Source organism: Oncorhynchus keta, unplaced genomic scaffold (assembly GCF_023373465.1).
Source record: "Oncorhynchus keta strain PuntledgeMale-10-30-2019 unplaced genomic scaffold, Oket_V2 Un_contig_720_pilon_pilon, whole genome shotgun sequence".
Taxonomy (NCBI): Eukaryota; Metazoa; Chordata; class Actinopteri; order Salmoniformes; family Salmonidae; genus Oncorhynchus; species Oncorhynchus keta.
The window spans coordinates 50,771-77,129 of NW_026289323.1; the positions used below are offsets into that span (position 1 = coordinate 50,771).

Below are 26,359 nucleotides of genomic sequence, written 5' to 3' on the forward strand. Positions count from 1 at the left end.
CTTATGGGAAATATGTGGGGTAAGTCAGTACCTGCAATGTGACAGAGAATATTACTACTGATGGGGTGATGAGTAATCTGGCAGACTGGTTGAGTTCTGGGGATTTCAGTAAGATAAGGAGGCCCAGGGCTGATATCTGGTGGTTGTGTGGGGGAATGACGTTATGGCTGATTTTACCTGCTAAGTGGACAGGGGTATGTGCACTGGTACATTTGGGAATGCCTTTCACACTCATTCGACACCATGACATGAAGTTGGCTAAACGGGAGAAACAAAGTATTCCGTCTGGGTCTTTTGATGATATAATTTATATTGACAACATTGGGGTTCCACGAGGGGTGCCAGACGAGTTCAAGGCTAGAAATCAGATCTGGGCAGGATTAGAGTCAAGTATTTTTTTGGTGGTCCACTGTTACGGATACAGTTATCCTGTGTGTGTGTGTATCCTGTGTGTGTTTCTTTTCTCTCCTTCTCCCCTCACAGGTGAAAACCATCACTCCCCAATCAGTCAACAATCAATCATCAATCAGAAGACACACCTCCTCCTACTTCCTATCCTATCACAGTTCCTTCCCCATGGTTTAAAAACCCCATCATTTGTTTGTTCTAGAGCTCAATCTCTAGCTCAATCTCTCTGTAAATGCCATGTCTGTAGGTCTCTGTGTTTCACTCTCGCTTTGTGTCTTAACCTCTCTTAACCTGTGAGTATTGTTTTTGGTTATGGTGTTTGTTTGTTGCTGGTGGGAAAAGGGGGAAACCAAGACAAGTCGCCCATGGGCATACACTATCCGTAGGTGAACTTTGTTAAATACACTAGTTAGAACTGGGCAGACCACCCACTGTATTTTTGGTTAGTTAGTTAGCTGTTGTTAAAGTAGGCTAGTCTAGTAGGCTAGCTATGGGGTGTGTTTTTGTATATTTATTGTTTCTTTTCTTGGGTCCAGCTCAGCCCCTTTTCCTGCTCCCCCATTACCGTGTGTTTATAAATAAACCTAGAGTTAAGACGGTAGATTTCTGTTGTCGTGGTTATTTCGTGCACAATTTTACTTTGTCACAATAATAATTTGCATGAGTTATGTTACGGGTCTCATTACCATCCCCCCTAGACTGTCGGGCCAAAAGGGATTCGTAACATCCACTCTCAATAAGAATGTGGATTGGATCAATTATATCTATTATAATCAACAGCGCTTCATCAATTATACTAGAGATGCAATAAAAGGATTAGCAGAACAGATCGAAGCGACCAGCCTAATGGCTTGGCAGAATAGAATCGTGCTAGATGTATTATTAGCAGAAAAGGGTGTGGTTTGCGTGCTACTCGGGTCGATGTGCTGTACATTCATCCCAAATAATACAGTACTTTACTGTACAACTGTTTTCAGGTGCAATTATTTCTAGGACTCTGGAGAAATCAATGACACTTCAGATGGTGAAATATGGACCCTATGGATCTAAGCTCTGACCAGTGGAATGATGAATACAGGACCCCAGGTCCAGTGGAGAAATCAATGACACTTCAGATGGTGAAGTATGGACCCTATGGATCTAAGCTCTGACCAGTGGAATGATGAATACAGGACCCCAGGTCCAGTGGAGGAATCAATGACACTTCAGATGGTGAAGTATGGACCCTATGGATCTAAGCTCTGACCAGTGGAATGATGAATACAGGACCCCAGGTCCAGTGGAGGAATCAATGACACTTCAGATGGTGAAGTATGGACCCTATGGATCTAAGCTCTGACCAGTGGAATGATGAATACAGGACCCCAGGTCCAGTGGAGGAATCAATGACACTTCAGATGGTGAAGTATGGACCCTATGGATCTAAGCTCTGACCAGTGGAATGATGAATACAGGACCCCAGGTCCAGTGGAGGAATCAATGACACTTCAGATGGTGAAGTATGGACCCTATGGATCTAAGCTCTGACCAGTGGAATGATGAATACAGGACCCCAGGTCCAGTGGAGGAATCAATGACACTTCAGATGGTGAAGTATGGACCCTATGGATCTAAGCTCTGACCAGTGGAATGATGAATTCCTGGACCCCAGGTCCAGTGGAGGAATCCGGATCTTTTAATTATGTTGACGAGACGATATTTGATGTTTAGGAGATTTAGGTTCATTCATATTTCAATGTATGGACTGTTTTGAAATGACGATTGTAATGAAAATCCTGATAAGAAGTGTTCTGATTCTGATGTAGGTTAAAACAGTCACGTGCGTTGATCGTGTGTACATACGTGTATTGGTTTGTCTTATTCCTAGGATATCATTGACATTTCCTTTTAGTGTTTAATGATGGTATGAATTGTTTTGTCATTTTTAGGGTGGATTGTTAGAATTATTATAAATAAATGAAAACAATATCCCCATTTCAAATATAATTGTAACTAAGTAAACCTATACTCTGTTTTATTATATCTGATTAACAATATGAGTTCATAAGGTGGGATTGTCAGACACTGACAAGGAGTAATTAAAGTTAATGAACACCATTCCAACTAGGAAGAAACTAATGGGTTGTGGACTGTGTAAACACATAAGGTAGTTAACCTGTGGTTGAACCTACGGAACTGATCTCTGGGGTTTTTAGATATGACAGTGAGTGCATTCCTAAGTTTTCTGTTAATTAGAACTGCCAGCTCAGTGGTGATCGATAATGTTGAGGGGTCAAAAGTTACCTGGGATGTGTTAGTAAGTTAGAAGGAACTTTTCACCTCACTTTGTCCCTGTCAAGAGGTGGGTTTCTGTTAAGCAATGAAATGACGTCATGATTTGTATATACGACTGTTGCTCGTGGTGAAGTGGCAGCGCGCTCCGAGAATAAATTCTGTTACCTATTATTGAAAAGACTGGTCTCCGTCTATTTTTATGCAAACAAGAATCTTACAAATTCTCATAAAATAAAGGGTTTTCAATTAATGAAAAACATTGGCATCATTAAATTACAGTAATAGTTTTACACAGTAATAATATATATCTGCCCCACTCTCAGAGAAATCAGTAGTACTGCTAGGTTTTACACAGTAATAATATATATCTGCCTGACTCTCAGTGAAATCAGTAGTACTGCTAGGTTTTATACAGTAATAATATATATCTGTCTCACTCTCAGTGAAATCAGTAGTACTGGTAGGTTTTATACAGTAATAATATATATCTGCCTCACTCTCAGTGAAATCAGTAGTACTGCTAGGTTTTATACAGTAATATATCTGCCTCACTCTCAGTGAAATCAGTAGTACTGCTAGGTTTTATACAGTAATAATATATATCTGCCTCACTCTCAGTGAAATCAGTAGTACTGCTAGGTTTTATACAGTAATAATATATATCTGCCTCACTCTCAGTGAAATCAGTAGTACTGCTAGGTTTTACACAGTAATAATATATATCTGCCTCATTCTCAGTGAAATCAGTAGTACTGCTAGGTTTTATACAGTAATAATATATATCTGCCACATTCTCAGAGAAATCAGTAGTACTGCTAGGTTTTACACAGTAATAATATATATCTGCCCCACTCTCAGTGAAATCAGTAGTACTGCTAGGTTTTACACAGTAGTAATATATATCTGCCCCACTCTCAGTGAAATCAGTAGTACTGCTAGGTTTTACACAGTAATAATATATATCTGCCTCACTCTCAGTGAAATCAGTAGTACTGTTAGGTTTTACACAGTAATAATATATATCTGCCTCACTCTCAGAGAAATCAGTAGTACTGCTAGGTTTTATACAGTAATAATATATATCTGTCTCACTCTCAGAGAAATCAGTAGTACTGCTAGGTTTTACACAGTAATAATATATATCTGCCTCACTCTCAGTGAAATCAGAAGTACTGCTAGGTTTTACACAGTAATAATATATTTACATTTACATTTAAGTAATTTAGCAGACGCTCTTATCCAGAGCGACTTACAAATATATCTGTCTCGCTCTCAGTGAAATCAGTAGTACTGCTAGGTTTTACACAGTAATAATATATATCTGCCTCACTCTCAGTGAAATCAGTAGTACTGAACTGCTAGGTTTTAGGTTTTACACAGTAATAATATATATCTGTCTCACTCTCAGAGAAATCAGTAGTACTGCTAGGTTTTACACAGTAATAATATATATCTGCCTCACTCTCAGTGAAATCAGTAGAACTGCTAGGTTTTACACAGTAATAATATATATATCTGCCTCACTCTCAGTGAAATCAGTAGAACTGCTAGGTTTTACACAGTAATAATATATATCTTCCTCACTCTCAGGTGCAACCTGAATAACCATGGTTTTCCCTGCTCTATGCCTGGGCTGAGGCAGGAGGTACATTACAACTGTTTTCAGGTGCAACCTGAATAACCATGGTTTTCCCTGCTCTATGCCTGGGCTGAGGCAGGAGGTACATTACAACTGTTTTCAGGTGCAACCTGAATAACCATGGTTTTCCCTGCTCTATGCCTGAGCTGAGACAGGAGGTACATTACAACTGTTTTCAGGTGCAACCTGAATAACCATGGTTTTCCCTGCTCTATGCCTGAGCTGAGGCAGGAGGTACATTACAACTGTTTTCAGATGCAACCTGAATAACCATGGTTTTCCCTGCTCTATGCCTGGGCTGAGGCAGGAGGTACATTACAACTGTTTTCAGGTGCAACCTGAATAACCATGGTTTTCCCTGCTCTATGCCTGGGCTGAGGCAGGAGGTACATTACAACTGTTTTCAGGTGCAACCTGAATAACCATGGTTTTCCCTGCTCTATGCCTGGGCTGAGACAGGAGGTACATTACAACTGTTTTCAGGTGCAACCTGAATAACCATGGTTTTCCCTGCTCTATGCCTGGGCTGAGGCAGGAGGTACATTACAACTGTTTTCAGGTGCAACCTGAATAACCATGGTTTTCCCTGCTCTATGCCTGGGCTGAGACAGGAGGTACATTACAACTGTTTTCAGATGCAACCTGAATAACCATGGTTTTCCCTGCTCTATGCCTGGGCTGAGGCAGGAGGTACATTACAACTGTTTTCAGGTGCAACCTGAATAACCATGGTTTTCCCTGCTCTATGCCTGGGCTGAGGCAGGAGGTACATTACAACTGTTTTCAGGTGCAACCTGAATAACCATGGTTTTCCCTGCTCTATGCCTGGGCTGAGGCAGGAGGTACATTACAACTGTTTTCAGGTGCAACCTGAATAACCATGGTTTTCCCTGCTCTATGCCTGGGCTGAGGCAGGAGGTACATTACAACTGTTTTCAGGTGCAACCTGAATAACCATGGTTTTCCCTGCTCTATGCCTGGGCTGAGGCAGGAGGTACATTACAACTGTTTTCAGGTGCAACCTGAATAACCATGGTTTTCCCTGCTCTATGCCTGGGCTGAGGCAGGAGGTACATTACAACTGTTTTCAGGTGCAACCTGAATAACCATGGTTTTCCCTGCTCTATGCCTGGGCTGAGGCAGGAGGTACATTACAACTGTTTTCAGGTGCAACCTGAATAACCATGGTTTTGGGAAAGAGATTTAACGATGCTACTATGAAGTTTAACTTTGCCTTAATATGAGGTTAGGAAACTGGTATCAGATCAGTTCACAGAACATTATATTATTTATTAAATGTGTTTTATGTGACCTTCATTTAACTGGTCCCAGATCAGTTCACCGAACATTATATTATTTATTAAATGTGTTTTATGTGACCTTCATTTAACTGGTCCCAGATCAGTTCACCGAACATTATATTATTTATTAAATGTGTTTGTGTGACCTTCATTTAACGGGGTCAGTTAAGAACAAATTCTTCTTTACAATGACGTCCGACACTGTGCCAAACCTGGACGATACTGGGCCAAACCTGGACGACACTGGGCCAAACCTGGACGACGCTGGGCCAAACCTGGACGACGCTGGGCCAAACCTGGACGACGCTGGGCCAAACCTGGACGACACTGGGCCAAACCTGGACGACGCTGGGCCAAACCTGGACGACGCTGGGCCAAACCTGGACGACGCTGGGCCAAACCTGGACGACGCTGGGCCAAACCTGGACGACGCTGGGCCAAACCTGGACGACACTGGGACAAACCTGGACGACACTGGGTCAAACCCGGACGACACTGGGCCAAACCTGGACGACACTGGGCCAAACCTGGACGACACTGGTCCAAATTGTGCGCCGCCCTATGAGACTCCCAATCACAGCCGGATGTGATACACAGGGTCTGTAGTGACACCTCTATCACTGTGATGCAGTGCCTTAGACCACTGTGATACAGCCTGGAATCAAACCAGGGTCTGTAGTGACACCTCTATCACTGTGACGCAGTGCCTTAGACCACTGTGATACAGCCTGGAATCAAACCAGGGTCTGTAGTGACACCTCTATCACTGTGATGCGGTGCCTTAGACCGCTGCGCCACTCAGATGCCCATTATAGGCCCTACCAGTAGGTAGGAAGGTTCTTAAAGATGAACTGAGCTTTAAGATGCTGTTGGGGAAACGGTCTCAGATCAGTTCTAATAACGTTGCAGCAGGACAGAGCATGTAGCCTAGGCCTGATAACTGATCAGAGCTCAAACCTACTCTGACTATTGGATGTCTGATGACGACCTAACTTTCTGTTCCCCCCTCTTTCTTCAGCAAGCTTTGTTCTGCCTTAATCTAGGCTGGTAGTGATGGAGAGATGAGACCTGGGTTCAATTAGGTGGTCTATATATATATATATATATAGTGGCAGTAGCAATGGCCAGTAGTGATAGAGAGATGAGACCTGGGTTCAATTAGGTGGTCTATATATATATATATCAGGATTGTAGTGAGGCACAGATCTGGGAAAGGGTACCAAAATAATTATGCAGCATTGAAGGTCCCCAAGAACACAGTGACCTCCATCATTCTGAAACGGAAGTGGTTTGGAACCTCCAAGACTCTTCCTGAAGCTGGCCGCCCTGAGAAACTGAGCAATTAGTGGGGAAGAGCCTTGGACAGGGAGGTGACCAAGAACCAGATGGGAGATTGGAGAACCTTCCAGAAGGACAACCATCTCTGCAGCACTCCACCAATCAGGCCTGTATGGTAGAGTGGCCAGATGGAAGCCAGTCCTCCGTAAAAGGCACATGACAGTCCGCTTGGAGTTTTCCAAAAGGCACCTAAAGGACTCTCAGACCATGAGAAACAAGATTCTCTGGTCTTTTGAAACCAAGATTTAACTGGTTTGCTAAGCAAACTGAATACTAAGCATCACATCTGGAGAGAACCTGGCACCATCCCTACGATGAAGTATGGTGGTGGCAGCATCATGCTGTGAGGATGTTTTTCAGCAGCAGGGACTGGGAGACTAATCGGGATTAAGGGTAAGATGAACAGAGTAAAGTACAGAGAGATCCTTGATGAAAACCTGCTCCAGAGCGCTCAGAACTTCAGACTTGTGATTAAGGTTGACCTTCCAAAAGGACAACGACCTTAAGCACACAGCCAAGACAACGCAGGAGTGGCTTCTGGACAAGTCTCTGAATACCTTTGAGTGGCCAATCCACAGCCCAGACTGGAACCCGATCAAACATCTCTGGAGAGACCTGAAAATAGCTGTGCAGCGACGCTCCCAATCCAACCTGACAGAGCTTGAGAGGATCTGCAGAGAAGAATGGGAGAAACTCCCCAAATACAGGTGTTCCAAGCTTGTAGCATCATACCCAATAATAATCAAGGTTGTAATCGCTGCCAAAGGTGCTTCAACAAAGTGCTGAGTAAAGGGTCTGAATACTAATGTAAATGTGATATCTAAGTTTTTTTTTAAGAAAACTGTTCACACATAAAATAAACAGTTTTTGCTTTGTAATTATGGGTTATTGTGTGTAGATTGATGAGGGGAAAAACACATTTAATCCATTTTAGAATAAGTCTGTAACGTGACAAAATGTGTAAAAAGTCAAGGGGTCTGAATACTTTCTGAATGCTGCATCTCTCTCTCTCTCTCTCTCTCTCTCTCTCTCTCTCTCTCTCTCTCTCTCTCTCTCTCGATGTTGTTTTCATCACTTCTGGTTTAACATCATCAAGTGGTGATTGTCCAAACTGCACCAGTGTTAAGATAGAGAAAGTGAGAGATAGAGAGAGCAGAGAATGTGGGAGAGAGCAGAGAGAGAGGGAGCAGAGAGAGACAGCAGATAATGAGAGCAGAAAGAGAGAGAGCAGAGAGCAGAGAGAGCAGAGAAAAGCGAGAGAGCAGAGAGAGCAAATAGAGAGGGCAGAGGGAGAGAGAAGAGGGGAGAGAGAAAAGAGAGAGCAGAGGGAGAGAGAGGGCAGAGAGCAGACTGAGAGAGCAGAGAGAGAGCGGAGAGCAGAGAGAGTGAGAAGAGAGAGAGAGAGCTTAGAGGGCACAGAGAGGGCAGAGAAAGAGAGAGAGCAGAGAGGAAGAGCAGAGAGCAGAGAGAGCAGATAAAATAGAGAGCAGCAGAGCAGAGAGTAGAGAGAGCAGAGGGAGAGAGAGAGAGCAGAGAACAGAGAGAAGAGAGAGCAAAGGGAGAAAGAGAGAGAGAGAGAGCAGAGAACAGAGAGAGAGCAGAGAGAGCAGAGGGAGTGAGAGAGCAGAGAACAGAGAGAGCAGAGAGAGCAGAGGGAGAGAGAGAGCAGAGAACAGAGAGAGCAGAGGCAGAGAGAGAGCAGAAAACAGATAGACGAGAGAGCAGAGGGCAGAGAGAGCGAGCAGAGCAGAGAGAGCAGAGAGAGCAGAGGGAGAAAGAGAGCAGAGAACAGATAGAAGAGAGAGCAGAGAGAGGGGGCAGAGACAGAGAGAGTGAACAGAGAGCAGGCTGAGAAAGCAAAGAGAGAGTGAGAGAGCAAAGAGTGAGAGAGCAGAGAGAGAGAGAGCAGAGAGAGCAGAGAAAAGAGGGAGCACAGAGAGCAGAAAGAGAGCAGAGAGCAGGCTGAGAAAGCAGAGAGTGAGCAGAGAAGAGAGAGCCGAGAGAGCAGAGAAAAGAGAGAGCAGAGCAGAGAGAAAAGAGTGAGAGAGCAGAGAGGGAGAGAGAGGAGAGGGCAGAGAGAGAGAACAGAGATGGCAGAGAGAGAGAGCAGAGAGAGCAGAGAGAGCTGAGAGCAGAGAGGGGAGAGAGAGGAGAGGGAGAGAGAGAGAGAGAGGGCAGAGAGAGCTGAGAGCAGAGAGACAGATCAGGGAGAGCAGAGAGAAAAGCAGAGAGAGAGCAGAGAGATCAGAGGAAGTGAGAGAGCAGAGAACAGAGAGAAGAGAGAGAGCAGAGAGAGAGAACAGAGAGAGAGCGAGCAGAGAGCAGGCTGAGAAAGCAAAGAGAGAGTGAGAGAGCAGAGAACAGAGAGAGAAAGAGCAGAGAGAGAGTAGAGGCAGAGAAAGAGCAGAGAGCAGAGAGAAGAGAGAGCAGAGAGAGGGGGAGCAGAGAGAGGGGGAGCAGAGAGAGAGCGAGCAGAGAGCAGGCTGAGAAAGCAAAGAGAGAGTGAGAGAGCAGAGAGTGCAGAGAAAAGAGAGCAGAGGGAGAGAGAGCAGAGAACAGAGAGAAGAGAGAGCAGGGAGCAAATAGAACTCTGTTGCTATAGTGACCCTGCATCACAACACTACGTTGCTATAGTGACCCTGCATCACAACACTATGTTGCTGTAGTGAGGGAGAGCAGAGGGAGAGAGAGAGCAGAGAGAGAGGGAGCAGAGAGAGACAGCAGATAACGAGAGCAGAAAGAGAGAGAGCAGAGAGTGTGTGTAACCCTGCATCACAACACTCTGTTGCTATAGTGAACCTACATTACAACACTCTGTTGCTATAGTGAACCTGCATCACAACACTATGTTGCTATAGTAACCCTGCATCACAACACTATGTTGCTGTAGTGAGGGAGAGCAGAGGGAGAGAGAGAGCAGAGAGAGAGGGAGCAGAGAGAGACAGCAGATAACGAGAGCAGAAAGAGAGAGAGCAGAGAGTGTGTGTAACCCTGCATCACAACACTCTGTTGCTATAGTGAACCTACATTACAACACTCTGTTGCTATAGTGAACCTGCATCACAACACTATGTTGCTATAGTAACCCTGCATCACAACACTCTGTTGCTATAGTGAACCTGCATCACAACACTATGTTGCTATAGTAACCCTGCATCACAACACTCTGTTGCTATAGTAACCCTGCATCACAACACTCTGTTGCTATAGTAACCCTGCATCACAACACTCTGTTGCTATAGTAACCCTGCATCACAACACTATGTTGCTATAGTAACCCTGCATCACAACACTATGTTGCTATAGTAACCCTGCATCACAACACTCTGTTGCTATAGTAACCCTGCATCACAACACTCTGTTGCTATAGTAACCCTGCATCACAACACTCTGTTGCTATAGTAACCCTGCATCACAACACTCTGTTGCTATAGTAACCCTGCATTACACATATTTAATTGTTTTGTATTTGATTTCATATTTGTTTCATGTTTCAACCAGTCGCAGGTTAACATCAACCTGACAGAGGAAACGTAAAATCAATAACCAAACTGTTTTCACAATTAACAGGCCTTTTCTTGTTTCAAGTATGTTTTATTATAAAACGTACAATATATCCTTGTACAACTATGGAGCGTATGTCCATATATAATTGTATATTATTGTACAATTTGTTATTCAACATAAAATACATGTTATTGTAAGAGGTCCTGGGTCAAGGTCACAATTATAGGAAGACGCGCATGTGTGTGTGTCCAGTGTGTGTGTGTGTGTGTCCAGTGTGTGTGTCCAGTGTGTGTGTGTGTGTCCAGTGTGTGTGTCTGTGTCCAGCGTGTGTGTCTGTGTGTATTTTTGTTTGTCCAGTGTGTTGTGTGTGTGTTTGTCCAGTGTGTGTGTGTGTGTGTGCCCAGCGTGTGTGTGTGTATGTGTGTTCAGTGTGTGTGTTTTTGTCCAGTGTGTGTGTGTGTGTCCAATTGTGTGTGTTCACTGTGTGTGTGTCCAGTGTGTGTGTGTGTGTGTCTAGCGTGTGTGTGTGTGTGTGTGTGTTTGTATAGCGTGTGTGTGTGTGTTCAGTGTGTGTGTGTGTTTTTGTTTGTCCAGTGAGTGTGTGTGTTTGTGTCCTGTGTGTGTGTGTGTTTGTGTCCTGTGTGTGTGAATGTGTGTGTGTTTGTCCATGTGTTGTGATGGCCCTGAATTTTTCTGATCCGTTTCAGTGCTTCTCTTTCCACTAGGGCGCTTTCCCTTTAATTCCCAGCTGCGCAAAATTAGGAATAGCATCAGTTTGTTTTGTTGCTGTTAAAAGTGGTTTTGTGATAATAGAGTTCACCCAGGATGACTATTCCGTTTGTTTTGATGCTGTTAAACCCTCAGTTTTTAGACCAGAGTTCACCCTTCTCTATTCCGTTTGTTTTGTTGCTGTTAAACGTGTGTTTTGTAGACTAATAGAGTTCACCCAGGATCGGATCTATTCCGTTTGTTTTGTTGCTGTTAAACGTGTGTTTTGTAGACTAATAGAGTTCACCCAGGATCGGACCTATTCCGTTTGTTTTGTTGCTGTTAAACGTGTGTTTTGTAGACTAATAGAGTTCACCCAGGATCGGATCTATTCCGTTTGTTTTGTTGCTGTTAAACGTGTGTTTTGTAGACTAATAGAGTTCACCGGATCGGATCTATTCCGTTTGTTTTGTTGCTGTTAAACGTGTGTTTTGTAGACTAATAGAGTTCACCCAGGATCGGACCTATTCCGTTTGTTTTGTTGCTGTTAAACGTGTGTTTTGTAGACTAATAGAGTTCACCCAGGATCGGATCTATTCCGTTTGTTTTGTTGCTGTTTTGTTTTTTTGTTCACCCAGGATCGGATCTATTCCGTTTGTTTTGTTGCTGTTAAACGTGTGTTTTGTAGACTAATAGAGTTCACCCAGGATCGGATCTATTCCGTTTGTTTTGTTGCTGTTAAACGTGTGTTTTGTAGACTAATAGAGTTCACCCAGGATCGGATCTATTCCGTTTGTTTTGTTGCTGTTAAACGTGTGTTTTGTAGACTAATAGAGTTCACCCAGGATCGGACCTATTCCGTTTGTTTTTTGCTTTTGTTTTTGCTGTTAAACGTGTGTTTTGTAGACTAATAGAGTTCACCCAGGATCGGATCTATTCCGTTTGTTTTGTTGCTGTTAAACGTGTGTTTTGTAGACTAATAGAGTTCACCCAGGATCGGACCTATTCCGTTTGTTTTGTTGCTGTTAAACGTGTGTTTTGTAGACTAATAGAGTTCACCCAGGATCGGACCTATTCCGTTTGTTTTGTTGCTGTTAAACGTGTGTTTTGTAGACTAATAGAGTTCACCCAGGATCGGATCTATTCCGTTTGTTTTGTTGCTGTTAAACGTGTGTTTTGTAGACTAATAGAGTTCACCCAGGATCGGATCTATTCCGTTTGTTTTGTTGCTGTTAAACGTGTGTTTTGTAGACTAATAGAGTTCACCCAGGATCGGACCTATTCCGTTTGTTTTGTTGCTGTTAAACGTGTGTTTTGTAGACTAATAGAGTTCACCCAGGATCGGATCTATTCCGTTTGTTTTGTTGCTGTTAAACGTGTGTTTTGTAGACTAATAGAGTTCACCGGATCGGATCTTTTTCTCCGCTGGAGGATTGGATTGTCTGACTACAACCTCTTTGTATTTCATTTGTTTTGATATGAGGTGATGATTTATGTAGTTAGATGTAGTTGAGGACTTAGTAAGAGTTGATACGCTTTAAAGTTCTGTGGTAAAATAATTGTTATATTGATTGTATGATTAATACTGGGTTTACGGTACACTTGAATGAACGGACAAACATTGCGTGACTAAGGTCACGGGAGTTCCCTGAACTCCTTTACCGGGCTGGACTCTTTTTAGGCCCGAGGTACAGGACATTTCTGGAGGAACCAGAACTCATTGTGATATTATTATATGTGCGTGTAATCATTGATGGTTCTAATACAACCCACGCAAAAGAGTATAGTTGTTTTTGAAGTTCTTTCCAATGTTTTAATGGTTTATGAAAAGTTTATTTCCATCCTGATTTTACATAAGTCCTTTGTATTGGTGTAGACTTGACGGACCAGATGAGACTCATTCCCACCCAAACTAAAAGGAGAAACCAATGTTTTCTCTGGTAGGCACAACCTACCTGGCACCCCTATAAATAATAACCGCAAGTCAAAACCGTTACAGTGTGTGTCCAGTGTGTGTCCAGTGTGTGTCCAGTGTGGAACCATCGTATGTCTGTTCTTGTATCTAGAAGGGTACCTCTCCTCCGTGAGTTCATCAGGGTAATTGAGATGGGAGAGAATTGATCTGGTTTCTCCTCTTTCAAGTAAAAATGCACTTTTTAACCTGTGGTTTGTCATGTCGACTAGGGGATCTATGATATAAAATATCTCAGTTGCTATTTTATTGTATTCATTTATACTTCTATATTATATTATTTATACACTGAACTGATCTGAGGATCAAAGAGGTGAAGCTCATATTATTAAAAGATGAAGTTTAAGTTTAAGTTTAACTCATCCAGTGTGTGTGTCCAGCAGGTGTGTGTGTCCAGCAGGTGTGTGTGTTTGTCTAGTGTGAGTGTGTGTTTGTCTAGTGTGTGTGTGTGTTTGTCCAGTGTGTGTGTGTGTGTGTCCAGCAGGTGTGTGTGTTTGTCTAGTGTGAGTGTGTGTTTGTCTAGTGTGAGTGTGTGTTTGTCTAGTGTGAGTGTGTGTTTGTCTAGTGTGAGTGTGTGTTTGTCCAGTGTGAGTGTGTGTTTGTCCAGTGTGTGTGTGTGTGTGTCCAGCAGGTGTGTGTGTTTGTCTAGTGTGAGTGTGTGTTTGTCTAGTGTGAGTGTGTGTTTGTCCAGTGTGAGTGTGTGTTTGTCCAGTGTGAGTGTGTGTGTGTCCAGCAGGTTTGTGTGTGTGTGTTTGTCCAGTGTGTGTGTTTGTTTGTCCAGTGTGTGTGTGTGTGTGTGTGTGTGTGTGTGAGTCCTGTGTGAGTCCTGTGTGTGTGTGTGTGTGTGTGTGTGTGTGTGTGTGTGTGTGTGTGTGTGTGTGTGTGTGTGTGTGTGTGTGTGTGTGTGTGTGTCCAGTGTGTGTATCACTGACAGAGGGACACTGAGTCGCCAAAACACCAAAGCCTAAACCCTGGATAGAGGGGCTCAGTGAATGTGGAGGTGAATGTGATCAGGTGGGTCAGTGTGTCAGAGGAGGCTCTATAGAAGGACAGAGTGCCGGCTGGCCAGTCCAGATACACTCCTACTCTGTGGGACCTGGAGGAGGGGACGTCTATGGTAGTGGGATTATTATTGTGACAGGCAATGTAACTGTTGTCAGAGCAGAACAGACTCCAGGACTTGTCATTGCATCCAAGCCAACATTCCTCACCCCTTCCTTTCCTGTTGATTCCTTTATATGTCACTCCAATAACAGCCCCCCCACTCCACTCGACCTCCCAGTAACAGCGCCCAGTCAGACCCTCTCTACACAGCACCTGACCCCGGTCCTCAAATCTCTCTGGGTGATCAGGATACGGCTGCTTCTCTCTCCTACATGTCACCTTTCTGTTCTCCTCAGACAGAGAGAGGCGTCTGTTTACTGTGTTTGGGTCCAGTGTGAGATCACAGACATCTGATGGATGAAACCAGACACAATATTAGAAATCATCATCATTCACATTAGAATGTTAACTCACTTTTCACTAATTCATTTAATGTAGATGTTTCTAGGTATCAAAATATAAAAGGTAACTTAGACTTAATTGACACACACACATGTTATACACACACAACATAAACACACACACACACACACACACACACACACACACACACTGTCAAAGCAACTCTTTGTAAACTTTGGTGACCCTGATTTCTGCTTCTGTAGAACTACAGCTGATATTTAATATGACCAAGTCAGTAATGATGGTGGTCTTTGACTTTGACTTAACTTGAATTAAGACTTATTCTTAGTCATATTCTTCACATCAGTCAACACTCACATTTTCTAAGCCCAGGTTTCATTCTGTTCTCTCCACCATGTTCCACACTGTAGCGGTAAGCAGAAGAACAGACAGTCATTGAGGGATACACCTGAACTCACACACACACACACACACACACACACACACACACACACACACACACACACACACACACACACACACACACACACACACACACACACACACACACACACACACACACACACACACACACACACACACACACACACACACACACACACACACACACACACACACACACACATAACTTTGTCCAAGTGGTGGTCAGAATGTTTGTCTTAACCAGCCTGATAAGTCCAACATGTCTGATATGAACATTGACATAAACCCTCTACATACTTGAGTTTCTCCAGTCTGCAGTGTGGATCCTCCAGTCCAGCAGAGAGCAGTCTGACTCCTGAGTCTCCTGGGTGATTGTAGCTCAGGTCCAGCTCTTTCAGGTGTGAGGGGTTTGACCTCAGAGCTGAGACCAGAGAAGCACAGCCTTCCTCTGTGACTAGACAGCCTGACAGCCTGCAAAGAGTCAAATCATATTAAAATCACACTGATATTCTTTGGTGGTGAAAATAGTGTCAGGATAATATTTTTCAACATATTCAGATATATCAGTGTCCTGAAACCTTCCATATCTATTCATAAATGAGTGCATCAAATGATAAAAAAATTAAAAATTAAAAAAGTATTGCTTGTAGATAGAAAGTCGGAAAATAACAAATATTTGATTAGACTGATTAGACTATTAGACTGACTCTATACTAGACTGACTCTATACTAGACTGACTCTAAAATACAGACTGACTCTATACAGTGAGACTATCATATTAGACTGTACTATACTAGACTGACTCTATTTAGACTGACTCTATCTAGATTTAGACTTGTATTGACTATACAGTCCACACCATATCTATTTAGACAGTGAGGTATCAGATTTATATTGTATTGAGTATACAGACTGACATATCTATTTAGACAGTGAGGTATCAGATTTAGATTGTGATTCTATACAGTCCACACCATATCTATTTAGACAGTGACTCTATCTAGACTGACTCTATTTAGACTGACTCTATATTACAGACTATACCACACCATATCTATTTAGACAGTGATATCAGATTTAGATTGTATTGAGTATACAGTCCACACCATATCTATTTATACAGTGAGGAATCAGACTTTAGACTGACTCTATATACAGTCCTGACCATATCTATTTAGACAGTGAGGTATCAGATTAGATTGTATTGAGTATACAGTCCACACCATATCTATATTAGACAGATTGACTCTATACTAGACTGACTCTATACTAGACTGACTCTATACTCCACACCATATCTATTTTGACAGTCTATAGGTAGCTGATTTTTATTGTGTCTCTATACTCCAACTGATCTATTTAGATTTGAGATCAAGATGTTTCATATGAGGTGACAGTCTATAATGTCACCTTAGACCTCTATATTAGACTGCTATACTACAGCTGACCATTAGACTTATTGGATAAAAATGTGCTCTTATTAGACTGACTCTATTTTGTCACAAAAAGATGCTAGACTGACTCATATAATTGACTTACTCTTGGACTAGAAAACTCGTATACAAAACTGACTCAATTAGACTGACTCTATATTAGAGTGCCTATACAGAACTGATCTATACTAGACTGACAAACAGGAAATATTAGACTGACTCTATACTAGACTGACTCTATACTTAGACTGACTTTATACTAGACTGACTCTATATTAGACTGACTATACTAGATTGACTCATTTATTTACTAGACTGACTCTATATTAGACTGACTTCAATACTACTGACTTATACAAACTGACTCTATATTAGACTGACTATACTAGACTGACTCTATATTAGACTGAAATATTAGACTGACTTTACTAGACTGATTTTCTATTTTGTTGACTCTATATTGATGCTGACTCTATATTAGACTGACTTATAATTTAACTGAAATACTAGACTGACTTATACTAGACTTACTCTATAACTATACTAGACTGACTCTATATTAGACTGACTCTATATTAGACCAGGTAAAGATTTTACTAGACTGACTCTGGTTTTTGACTGAAAGTTAGACTGACTCTATATTAGACTGACTCTATACTAGACTGACTCTATACTAGACTGACTCTATATTAGACTGACTCTATATTAGACTGACTCTATATTAGACTGACTCTATATTAGACTGACTCTATACTAGACTTACTCTATACTACAACATTTTGGATTTCAGATCAAATGTTTCAGATGAGGTGACAGTTTATAATGCCACCTTTTATTTGAGGATATTTTAATACATATTTGTTTCACAATTTAGAAATGAAAACAATTTATGTATCTAGTCCCCCATTAAAAGAAGACATAACTATTCTGACCAATTAGTTATAGTGTATTAAAGTAGTCAACAGTATTTGGTCCCATATTCTTTAGCACAATGACTACATCAACCCTTGACTGCCATGATTAGAAAGATCATGAATAAATCATTAATCTAATGAGTGAGGGAGTTGAGAGACTATAGGCAAAACCATGATGAAACCTCAACCATTACCAATAACAGAGGCTCAACAAAACATGCTAACCTCTCACCATTACCAATAACAGAGCTACAACAAAACATGCTAATGTCTCACCATTACCAATAACAGAGGCTACAACAAAACATGCTAACCTCTCACCATTACCAATAACAGAGGCTACAACAAAACATGCTAACCTCTCACCATTACCAATAACAGAGGCTACAACAAAACATGCTAACCTCTCACCATTACCAAGAACAGAGGCTATAACAAAACATGCTAACCTCTTACCATTACCGATAACAGAGGCTACAACAAAACATGCTAACCTCTCACCATTACCAATAACAGAGACTATAACAAAACATGCTAACCTCTCACCATTACAATAACAGAGACTATAACAAAACATGCTAACCTCTCACCATTACCGATAACAGAGGCTACAACAAAACATGCTAACCTCTCACCATTACCAATAACAGAGGCTACAACAAAACATGCTAACCTCTCACCATTACCAATAACAGAGGCTACAACAAAACATGCTAACCTCTCACCATTACCAATAACAGAGACTACAACAAAACATGCTAACCTCTCACCATTACCAATAACAGAGACTACAACAAAACATGCTAACCTCTCACCATTACCAATAACAGAGGCTACAACAAAACATGCTAACCTCTCACCATTACCAATAACAGAGACTATAACAAAACATGCTAACCTCTCACCATTACCAATAACAGAGGCTACAACAAAACATGCTAACCTCTCACCATTACCAATAACAGAGGCTACAACAAAACATGCTAACCTCTCACCATTACCAATAACAGAGACTATAACAAAACATGCTAACCTCTTACCATTACCAATAACAGAGGCTATAACAAAACATGCTAACCTCTTACCATTACCAATAACAGAGGCTATAACAAAACATGCTAACCTCTCACCATTACCAATAACAGAGGCTATAACAAAACATGCTAACCTCTCACCATTACCAATAACAGAGACTACAACAAAACATGCTAACCTCTCACCATTACCAATAACAGAGACTACAACAAAACATGCTAACCACTCACCATTACCAATAACAGAGGCTACAACAAAACATGCTAACCTCTCACCATTACAATAACAGAGACTACAACAAAACATGCTAACCTCTCACCATTACCAATAACAGAGACTACAACAAAACATGCTAACCTCTCACCATTACCAATAACAGAGACTACAACAAAACATGCTAACCTCTTACCATTACCGATAACAGAGGCTACAACAAAACATGCTAACCTCTCACCATTACCAATAACAGAGGCTACAACATTTACATTACATTACATTTAAGTCATTTAGCAGACGCTCTTATCCAGAGCGACTTACAAATTGGTGCATTCACCTTATGACATCCAGTGGAACAGCCACTTTACAATAGTGCATCTAAATCTTTTAAGGGGGGGGGGGGTGAGAACGATTACTTTATCCTATCCTAGGTTTTCTTTAAAGAGGTGGGGTTTCAGGTGTCTCCGGAAGGTGGTGATTGACTCCGCTGTCCTGGCGTCGTGAGGGAGTTTGTTCCACCATTGGGGGGCCAGAGCAGCGAACAGTTTTGACTGGGCTGAGCGGGAACTGTACTTCCTCAGTGGTAGGGAGGCGAGCAGGCCAGAGGTGGATGAACGCAGTGCCCTTGTTTGGGTGTAGGGCCTGATCAGAGCCAGGAGGTACTGAGGTGCCGTTCCCCTCACAGCTCCGTAGGCAAGCACCATGGTCTTGTAGCGGATGCGAGCTTCAACTGGAAGCCAGTGGAGAGAGCGGAGGAGCGGGGTGATGTGAGAGAACTTGGGAAGGTTGAACACCAGACGGGCTGCGGCGTTCTGGATGAGTTGTAGGGTTTAATGGCACAGGCAGGGGAGCCCAGCCAACAGCGAGTTGCAGTAATCCAGACGGGAGATGACAAGTGCCTGGATTAGGACCTGCGCCGCTTCCTGTGTGAGGCAGGGTCGTACTCTGCGGATGTTGTAGAGCATGAACCTACAGGAACGGGCCACCGCCTTGATGTTAGTTGAGAACGACAGGGTGTTGTCCAGGATCACGCCAAGGTTCTTAGCGCTCTGGGAGGAGGACACAATGGAGTTGTCAACCGTGATGGCGAGATCATGGAACGGGCAGTCCTTCCCCTGGAGGAAGAGCAGCTCCGTCTTGCCGAGGTTCAGCTTGAGGTGGTGATCCGTCATCCACACTGATATGTCTGCCAGACATGCAGAGATAAGATTCGCCACCTGGTCATCAGAAGGGGGAAAGGAGAAGATTAATTGTGTGTCGTCTGCATAGCAATGATAGGAGAGACCATGTGAGGTTATGACAGAGCCAAGTGACTTGGTGTATAGTGAGAATAGGAGAGGGCCTAGAACAGAGCCCTGGGGGACACCAGTGGTGAGAGCGCGTGGTGAGGAGACAGATTCTCGCCACGCCACCTGGTAGGAGCGACCTGTCAGGTAGGACGCAATCCAAGCGTGGGCCGCGCCGGAGATGCCCAACTCGGAGAGGGTGGAGAGGAGGATCTGATGGTTCACAGTATCGAAGGCAGCCGATAGGTCTAGAAGGATGAGAGCATCAAAACAACAAAACATGCTAACCTCTCACCATTACCAATTACAGAAACTACAACAAAACATGCTAACCTCTTACCATTACCAATAACAGAGGCTACAACCAAACATACTAACCTCTCACCGTTACCAATAACAGAGGCTAGAACAAAACATACTAACCTCTCACCATTACCAATTACAGAAACTACAACAAAACATGCTAACCTCTCACCATTACCAATAACAGAGACTACAACAAAACATGCTAAGCTCTCACCATTACCAATAACAGAGACTACAACAAAACATGCTAAGCTCTCAGCATTACCAATAACAGAGACTACAACAAAACATGCTAACCTCTCACCATTACCAATAACAGAGGCTACAACAAAACATGCTAACCTCTCACCATTACCAATAACAGAGTCTACAACAAAACATGCTAACCTCTCACCATTACCAATAACAGAGGCTACAACAAAACATGCTAACCTCTCACCATTACCAATAACAGAGGATACAACAAAACATGCTAACCTCTCACCATTACCAATAACAGAGGATACAACAAAACATGCTAACCTCTCACCATTACCAATAACAGAGGATACAACAAAACATGCTAACCTCTCACCATTACCAATAACAGAGACTACAACAAAACATACTAACCTGTCACCATTACCAATAACAGAGACTACAACAAAACATGCTAACCTCTTACCATTACCAATAACAGAGGCTACAACCAAACATACTAACCTCTCACCGTTACCAATTACAGAGACTACAACATAACATGCTAACCTCTCACCATTACCATTACCAATAACATGAATGTAGAATAGAAACATCTTCTATTCTTACTGACAATACAAGTGAAGTGACTCCAAAATGACAGGACATTATTCACCATTCAGTTTCTATTAGGAAAAACAACCAAAACACAACGAAGACAAACTGAAAATTAATTCAACAAGTTAGTAGAATCACAAGCTTGATGTAATCACTGCAGACATGGAACATGGGACCAAATACTAAACTTATGACGACTTTAATAGAATATCAGTGAATATGTCCAAATAATGAAGACCTCTTCAAATGGGAGAACTACAGTGCCTTGCAGAGGTATTCAACCCCCTTGGTGTTGTGGGAGAACTACAGTGCCTTGCAAAGGTATTCATCCCCCTTGGTGTTGTGGGAGAACCACAGTGCCTTGGTATTCATCCCCCTTGGTGTTATGGGAGAACTACAGTGCCTTGGTATTCAACCCCCTTGGTGTTATGGGAGAACTGCAGTGCCTTGCAAAGGTATTCATCCCCCTTGGTGTTGTGGGAGAACTACAGTGCCTTGCAAAGGTATTCATCCCCCTTGGTGTTGTGGGAGAACTACAGTGCCTTGCAAAGGTATTCATCCCCCTTGGTGTTGTGGGAGAACTACAGTGCCTTGCAAAGGTATTCATCCCCCTTGGTGTTGTGGGAGAACTACAGTGCCTTGCAAAGGTATTCTTCCCCCTTGGTGTTGTGGGAGAACTACAGTGCCTTGCAAAGGTATTCATCCCCCTTGGTGTTGTGGGAGAACTACAGTGCCTTGCAGAGGTATTCAACCCCCTTGGTGTTATGGGAGAACTACAGTGCCTTGCAAAGGTATTCATCCCCCTTGGTGTTGTGGGAGAACTACAGTGCCTTGCAAAGGTATTCATCCCCCTTGGTGTTGTGGGAGAACTACAGTGCCTTGCAGAGGTATTCAACCCCCTTGGTGTTATGGGAGAACTACAGTGCCTTGCAGATGTATTCAACCCCCTTGGTGTTGTGGGAGAACTACAGTGCCTTGCAGAGGTATTCAACCCCCTTGGTGTTATGGGAGAACTACAGTGCCTTGCAGAGGTATTCAACCCCCTTGGTGTTATGGGAGAACTACAGTGCCTTGCAAAGGTATTCATCCCCCTTAGTGTTGTGGGAGAGCTACAGTGCCTTGCAAAGGTATTCATCCCCCTTGGTGTTGTGGGAGAGCTACAGTGCCTTGCAAAGGTATTCATCCCCCTTGGTGTTGTGGGAGAACTACAGTGCCTTGCAAAGGTATTCATCCCCCTTGGTGTTATGGGAGAACTACAGTGCCTTGCAAAGGTATTCACCCCCTTGGTGTTGTGGGAGAACTACAGTGCCTTGGTATTCAACCCCCTTGGTGTTATGGGAGAACTACAGGGCCTTGCAGAGGTATTCAACCCCCTTGGTGTTGTGGGAGAACTACAGTGCCTTGCAAAGGTATTCATCCCCCTTGGTGTTATGGGAGAACTACAGTGCCTTGCAGAGGTATTCAACCCCCTTGGTGTTGTGGGAGAACTACAGTGCCCTGCAGAGGTATTCAACCCCCTTGGTGTTGTGGGAGAACTACAGTGCCTTGCAAAGGTATTCATCCCCCTTGGTGTTGTGGGAGAACTACAGTGCCTTGCAGAGGTATTCAACCCCCTTGGTGTTATGGGAGAACTACAGTGCCTTGCAAAGGTATTCATCCCCCTTGGTGTTGTGGGAGAACTACAGTGCCTTGCAAAGGTATTCATCCCCCTTGGTGTTGTGGGAGAACTACAGTGCCTTGCAGAGGTATTCAACCCCCTTGGTGTTATGGGAGAACCACAGTGCCTTGGTATTCATCCCCCTTGGTGTTATGGGAGAACTACAGTGCCTTGGTATTCAACCCCCTTGGTGTTATGGGAGAACTACAGTGCCTTGCAAAGGTATTCATCCCCCTTGGTGTTGTGGGAGAACTACAGTGCCTTGGTATTCAACCCCCTTGGTGTTGTGGGAGAACTACAGTGCCTTGCAGATGTATTCATCCCCCTTGGTGTTATGGGAGAACTACAGTGCCTTGCAAAGGTATTCAACCCCCTTGGTGTTGTGGGAGAACTACAGTGCCTTGCAGAGGCATTCATCCCCCTTGGTGTTGTGGGAGAACTACAGTGCCCTGCAAAGGTATTCATCCCCCTTGGTGTTGTGGGAGAGCTACAGTGCCTTGCAAAGGTATTCATCCCCCTTGGTGTTATGGGAGAACTACAGTGCCTTGCAGAGGTATTCAACCCCCTTGGTGTTATGGGAGAACTACAGTGCCTTGCAAAGGTATTCATCCCCCTTGGTGTTGTGGGAGAGCTACAGTGCCTTGGTATTCAACCCCCTTGGTGTTATGGGAGATCTACAGGGCCTTGCAGAGGTATTCATCCCCCTTGGTGTTGTGGGAGAACTACAGTGCCTTGCAAAGGTATTCAACCCCCTTGGTGTTATGGGAGAACTACAGTGCCTTGCAAAGGTATTCACCCCCCTTGGTGTTGTGGGAGAACTACAGTGCCTTGGTATTCAACCCCCTTGGTGTTGTGGGAGAACTACAGTGCCTTGCAGAGGTACTCAACCCCCTTGGTGTTGTGGGAGAACTACAGTGCCTTGCAGATGTATTCATCCCCCTTGGTGTTATGGGAGAACTACAGTGCCTTGCAGAGGTATTCAACCCCCTTGGTGTTATGGGAGAACTACAGTGCCTTGCAGAGGTATTCAACCCCCTTGGTGTTATGGGAGAACTACAGTGCCTTGCAGAGGTATTCAACCCCCTTGGTGTTGTGGGAGAACTACAGTGCCTTGCAAAGGTATTCAACCCCCTTGGTGTTGTGGGAGAACTACAGTGCCTTGCAAAGGTATTCAACCCCCTTGGTGTTGTGGGAGAACTACAGTGCCTTGCAGAGGTATTCAACCCCCTTGGTGTTGTGGGAGAACCACAGTGCCTTGCAGATGTATTCATCCCCCTTGGTGTTGTGGGAGAACTACAGTGCCTTGCAAAGGTATTCATCCCCCTTGGTGTTGTGGGAGAACCACAGTGCCTTGCAGAGGTATTCAACCCCCTTGGTGTTATGGGAGAACTACAGTGCCTTGCAGAGGTATTTAACCCCCTTGGTGTTATGGGAGAACCACAGTGCCTTGGTATTCATCCCCCTTGGTGTTATGGGAGAACTACAGTGCCTTGGTATTCAACCCCCTTGGTGTTATGGGAGAACTACAGTGCCTTGCAAAGGTATTCATCCCCCTTGGTGTTGTGGGAGAACTACAGTGCCTTGCAAAGGTATTCATCCCCCTTGGTGTTGTGGGAGAACTACAGTGCCTTGCAAAGGTATTCATCCCCCTTGGTGTTGTGGGAGAACTACAGTGCCTTGCAAAGGTATTCATCCCCCTTGGTGTTGTGGGAGAACTACAGTGCCTTGCAAAGGTATTCATCCCCCTTGGTGTTGTGGGAGAACTACAGTGCCTTGCAGAGGTATTCAACCCCCTTGGTGTTATGGGAGAACTACAGTGCCTTGCAAAGGTATTCATCCCCCTTGGTGTTGTGGGAGAACTACAGTGCCTTGCAAAGGTATTCATCCCCCTTGGTGTTATGGGAGAACTACAGTGCCTTGCAGAGGTATTCAACCCCCTTGGTGTTATGGGAGAACTACAGTGCCTTGCAAAGGTATTCATCCCCCTTGGTGTTGTGGGAGAACTACAGTGCCTTGCAGAGGTATTCATCCCCCTTGGTGTTATGGGAGAACTACAGTGCCTTGCAAAGGTATTCATCCCCCTTGGTGTTGTGGGAGAGCTACAGTCCCTTGCAAAGGTATTCATCCCCCTTGGTGTTGTGGGAGAACTACAGTGCCTTGCAAAGGTATTCAACCCCCTTGGTGTTATGGGAGAACTACAGTGCCTTGCAAAGGTATTCACCCCCCTTGGTGTTGTAGGAGAACTACAGTGCCTTGGTATTCAACCCCCTTGGTGTTATGGGAGAACTACAGTGCCTTGCAGAGGTATTCAACCCCCTTGGTGTTGTGGGAGAACTACAGTGCCTTGCAGAGGCATTCATCCCCCTTGGTGTTATGGGAGAACTACAGTGCCTTGCAAAGGTATTCACCCCCCTTGGTGTTGTGGGAGAACTACAGTGCCTTGGTATTCAACCCCCTTGGTGTTATGGGAGAACTACAGTGCCTTGCAAAGGTATTCATCCCCCTTGGTGTTGTGGGAGAACTACAGTGCCCTGCAGAGGTATTCAACCCCCTTGGTGTTGTGGGAGAACTACAGTGCCCTGCAGAGGTATTCAACCCCCTTGGTGTTGTGGGAGAACTACAGTGCCTTGCAGAGGTACTCAACCCCCTTGGTGTTGTGGGAGAACTACAGTGCCTTGCAGAGGTATTCAACCCCCTTGGTGTTATGGGAGAACTACAGTGCCTTGCAGAGGTATTCAACCCCCTTGGTGTTGTGGGAGAACTACAGTGCCTTGCAAAGGTATTCATCCCCCTTGGTGTTGTGGGAGAGCTACAGTGCCTTGCAAAGGTATTCATCCCCCTTGGTGTTATGGGAGAACTACAGTGCCTTGCAGAGGTATTCAACCCCCTTGGTGTTGTGGGAGAACTACAGTGCCTTGCAGAGGTATTCAACCCCCTTGGTGTTATGGGAGAACTACAGTGCCTTGCAAAGGTATTCATCCCCCTTGGTGTTGTGGGAGAGCTACAGTGCCTTGGTATTCAACCCCCTTGGTGTTATGGGAGAACTACAGTGTCTTGCAGAGGTATTCAACCCCTTGGTGTTGTGGGAGAACTACAGTGCCTTGCAAAGGTATTCAACCCCCTTGGTGTTATGGGAGAACTACAGTGCCTTGCAAAGGTATTCACCCCCCTTGGTGTTGTGGGAGAACTACAGTGCCTTGGTATTCAACCCCCTTGGTGTTATGGGAGAACTACAGTGCCTTGCAGAGGTATTCAACCCCTTGGTGTTGTGGGAGAACTACAGTGCCTTGCAAAGGTATTCAACCCCCTTGGTGTTATGGGAGAACTACAGTGCCTTGCAAAGGTATTCATCCCCCTTGGTGTTGTGGGAGAACTACAGTGCCCTGCAGAGGTATTCAACCCCCTTGGTGTTGTGGGAGAACTACAGTGCCCTGCAGAGGTATTCAACCCCCTTGGTGTTGTGGGAGAACTACAGTGCCTTGCAGAGGTATTCAACCCCCTTGGTGTTATGGGAGAACTACAGTGCCTTGCAGATGTATTCATCCCCCTTGGTGTTATGGGAGAACTACAGTGCCTTGCAAAGGTATTCAACCCCCTTGGTGTTGTGGGAGAACTACAGTGCCTTGCAGAGGTATTCAACCCCCTTGGTGTTATGGGAGAACTACAGTGCCTTGCAGAG

General features: G+C 44.0%; 2 protein-coding genes and 1 long non-coding RNA gene across 3 annotated transcripts in view; 1 reads left to right on the forward strand and 2 right to left on the reverse strand.

Moving 5' to 3' along the window:
- LOC127926217 (NACHT, LRR and PYD domains-containing protein 12-like) overlaps positions 1 to 26,359 on the forward strand; it is a 142,388-nt gene that overhangs the window by 39,772 nt on the left and 76,257 nt on the right. The gene's annotated exons all lie outside the window — the stretch shown is intronic.
- LOC127926220 (uncharacterized) lies at positions 4,303 to 5,571 on the reverse strand. The gene is made up of 3 exons (XR_008123646.1): positions 4,964 to 5,571; positions 4,584 to 4,887; positions 4,303 to 4,431 (listed from the first exon to the last, which is right to left on the reverse strand). It is a non-coding gene; the product is annotated as an uncharacterized LOC127926220 (long non-coding RNA).
- The window catches only part of LOC118383331 (NLR family CARD domain-containing protein 3-like), a 28,341-nt gene continuing 14,538 nt past the window's right edge, over positions 12,557 to 26,359 (reverse strand). The window contains 3 exon segments of the mRNA XM_052511666.1: positions 12,557 to 14,601; positions 14,972 to 15,018; positions 15,335 to 15,508. Of these exon segments, the coding sequence (XP_052367626.1) occupies positions 14,072 to 14,601; positions 14,972 to 15,018; positions 15,335 to 15,508 (751 nt within the window). The 3' untranslated portion in view covers positions 12,557 to 14,071.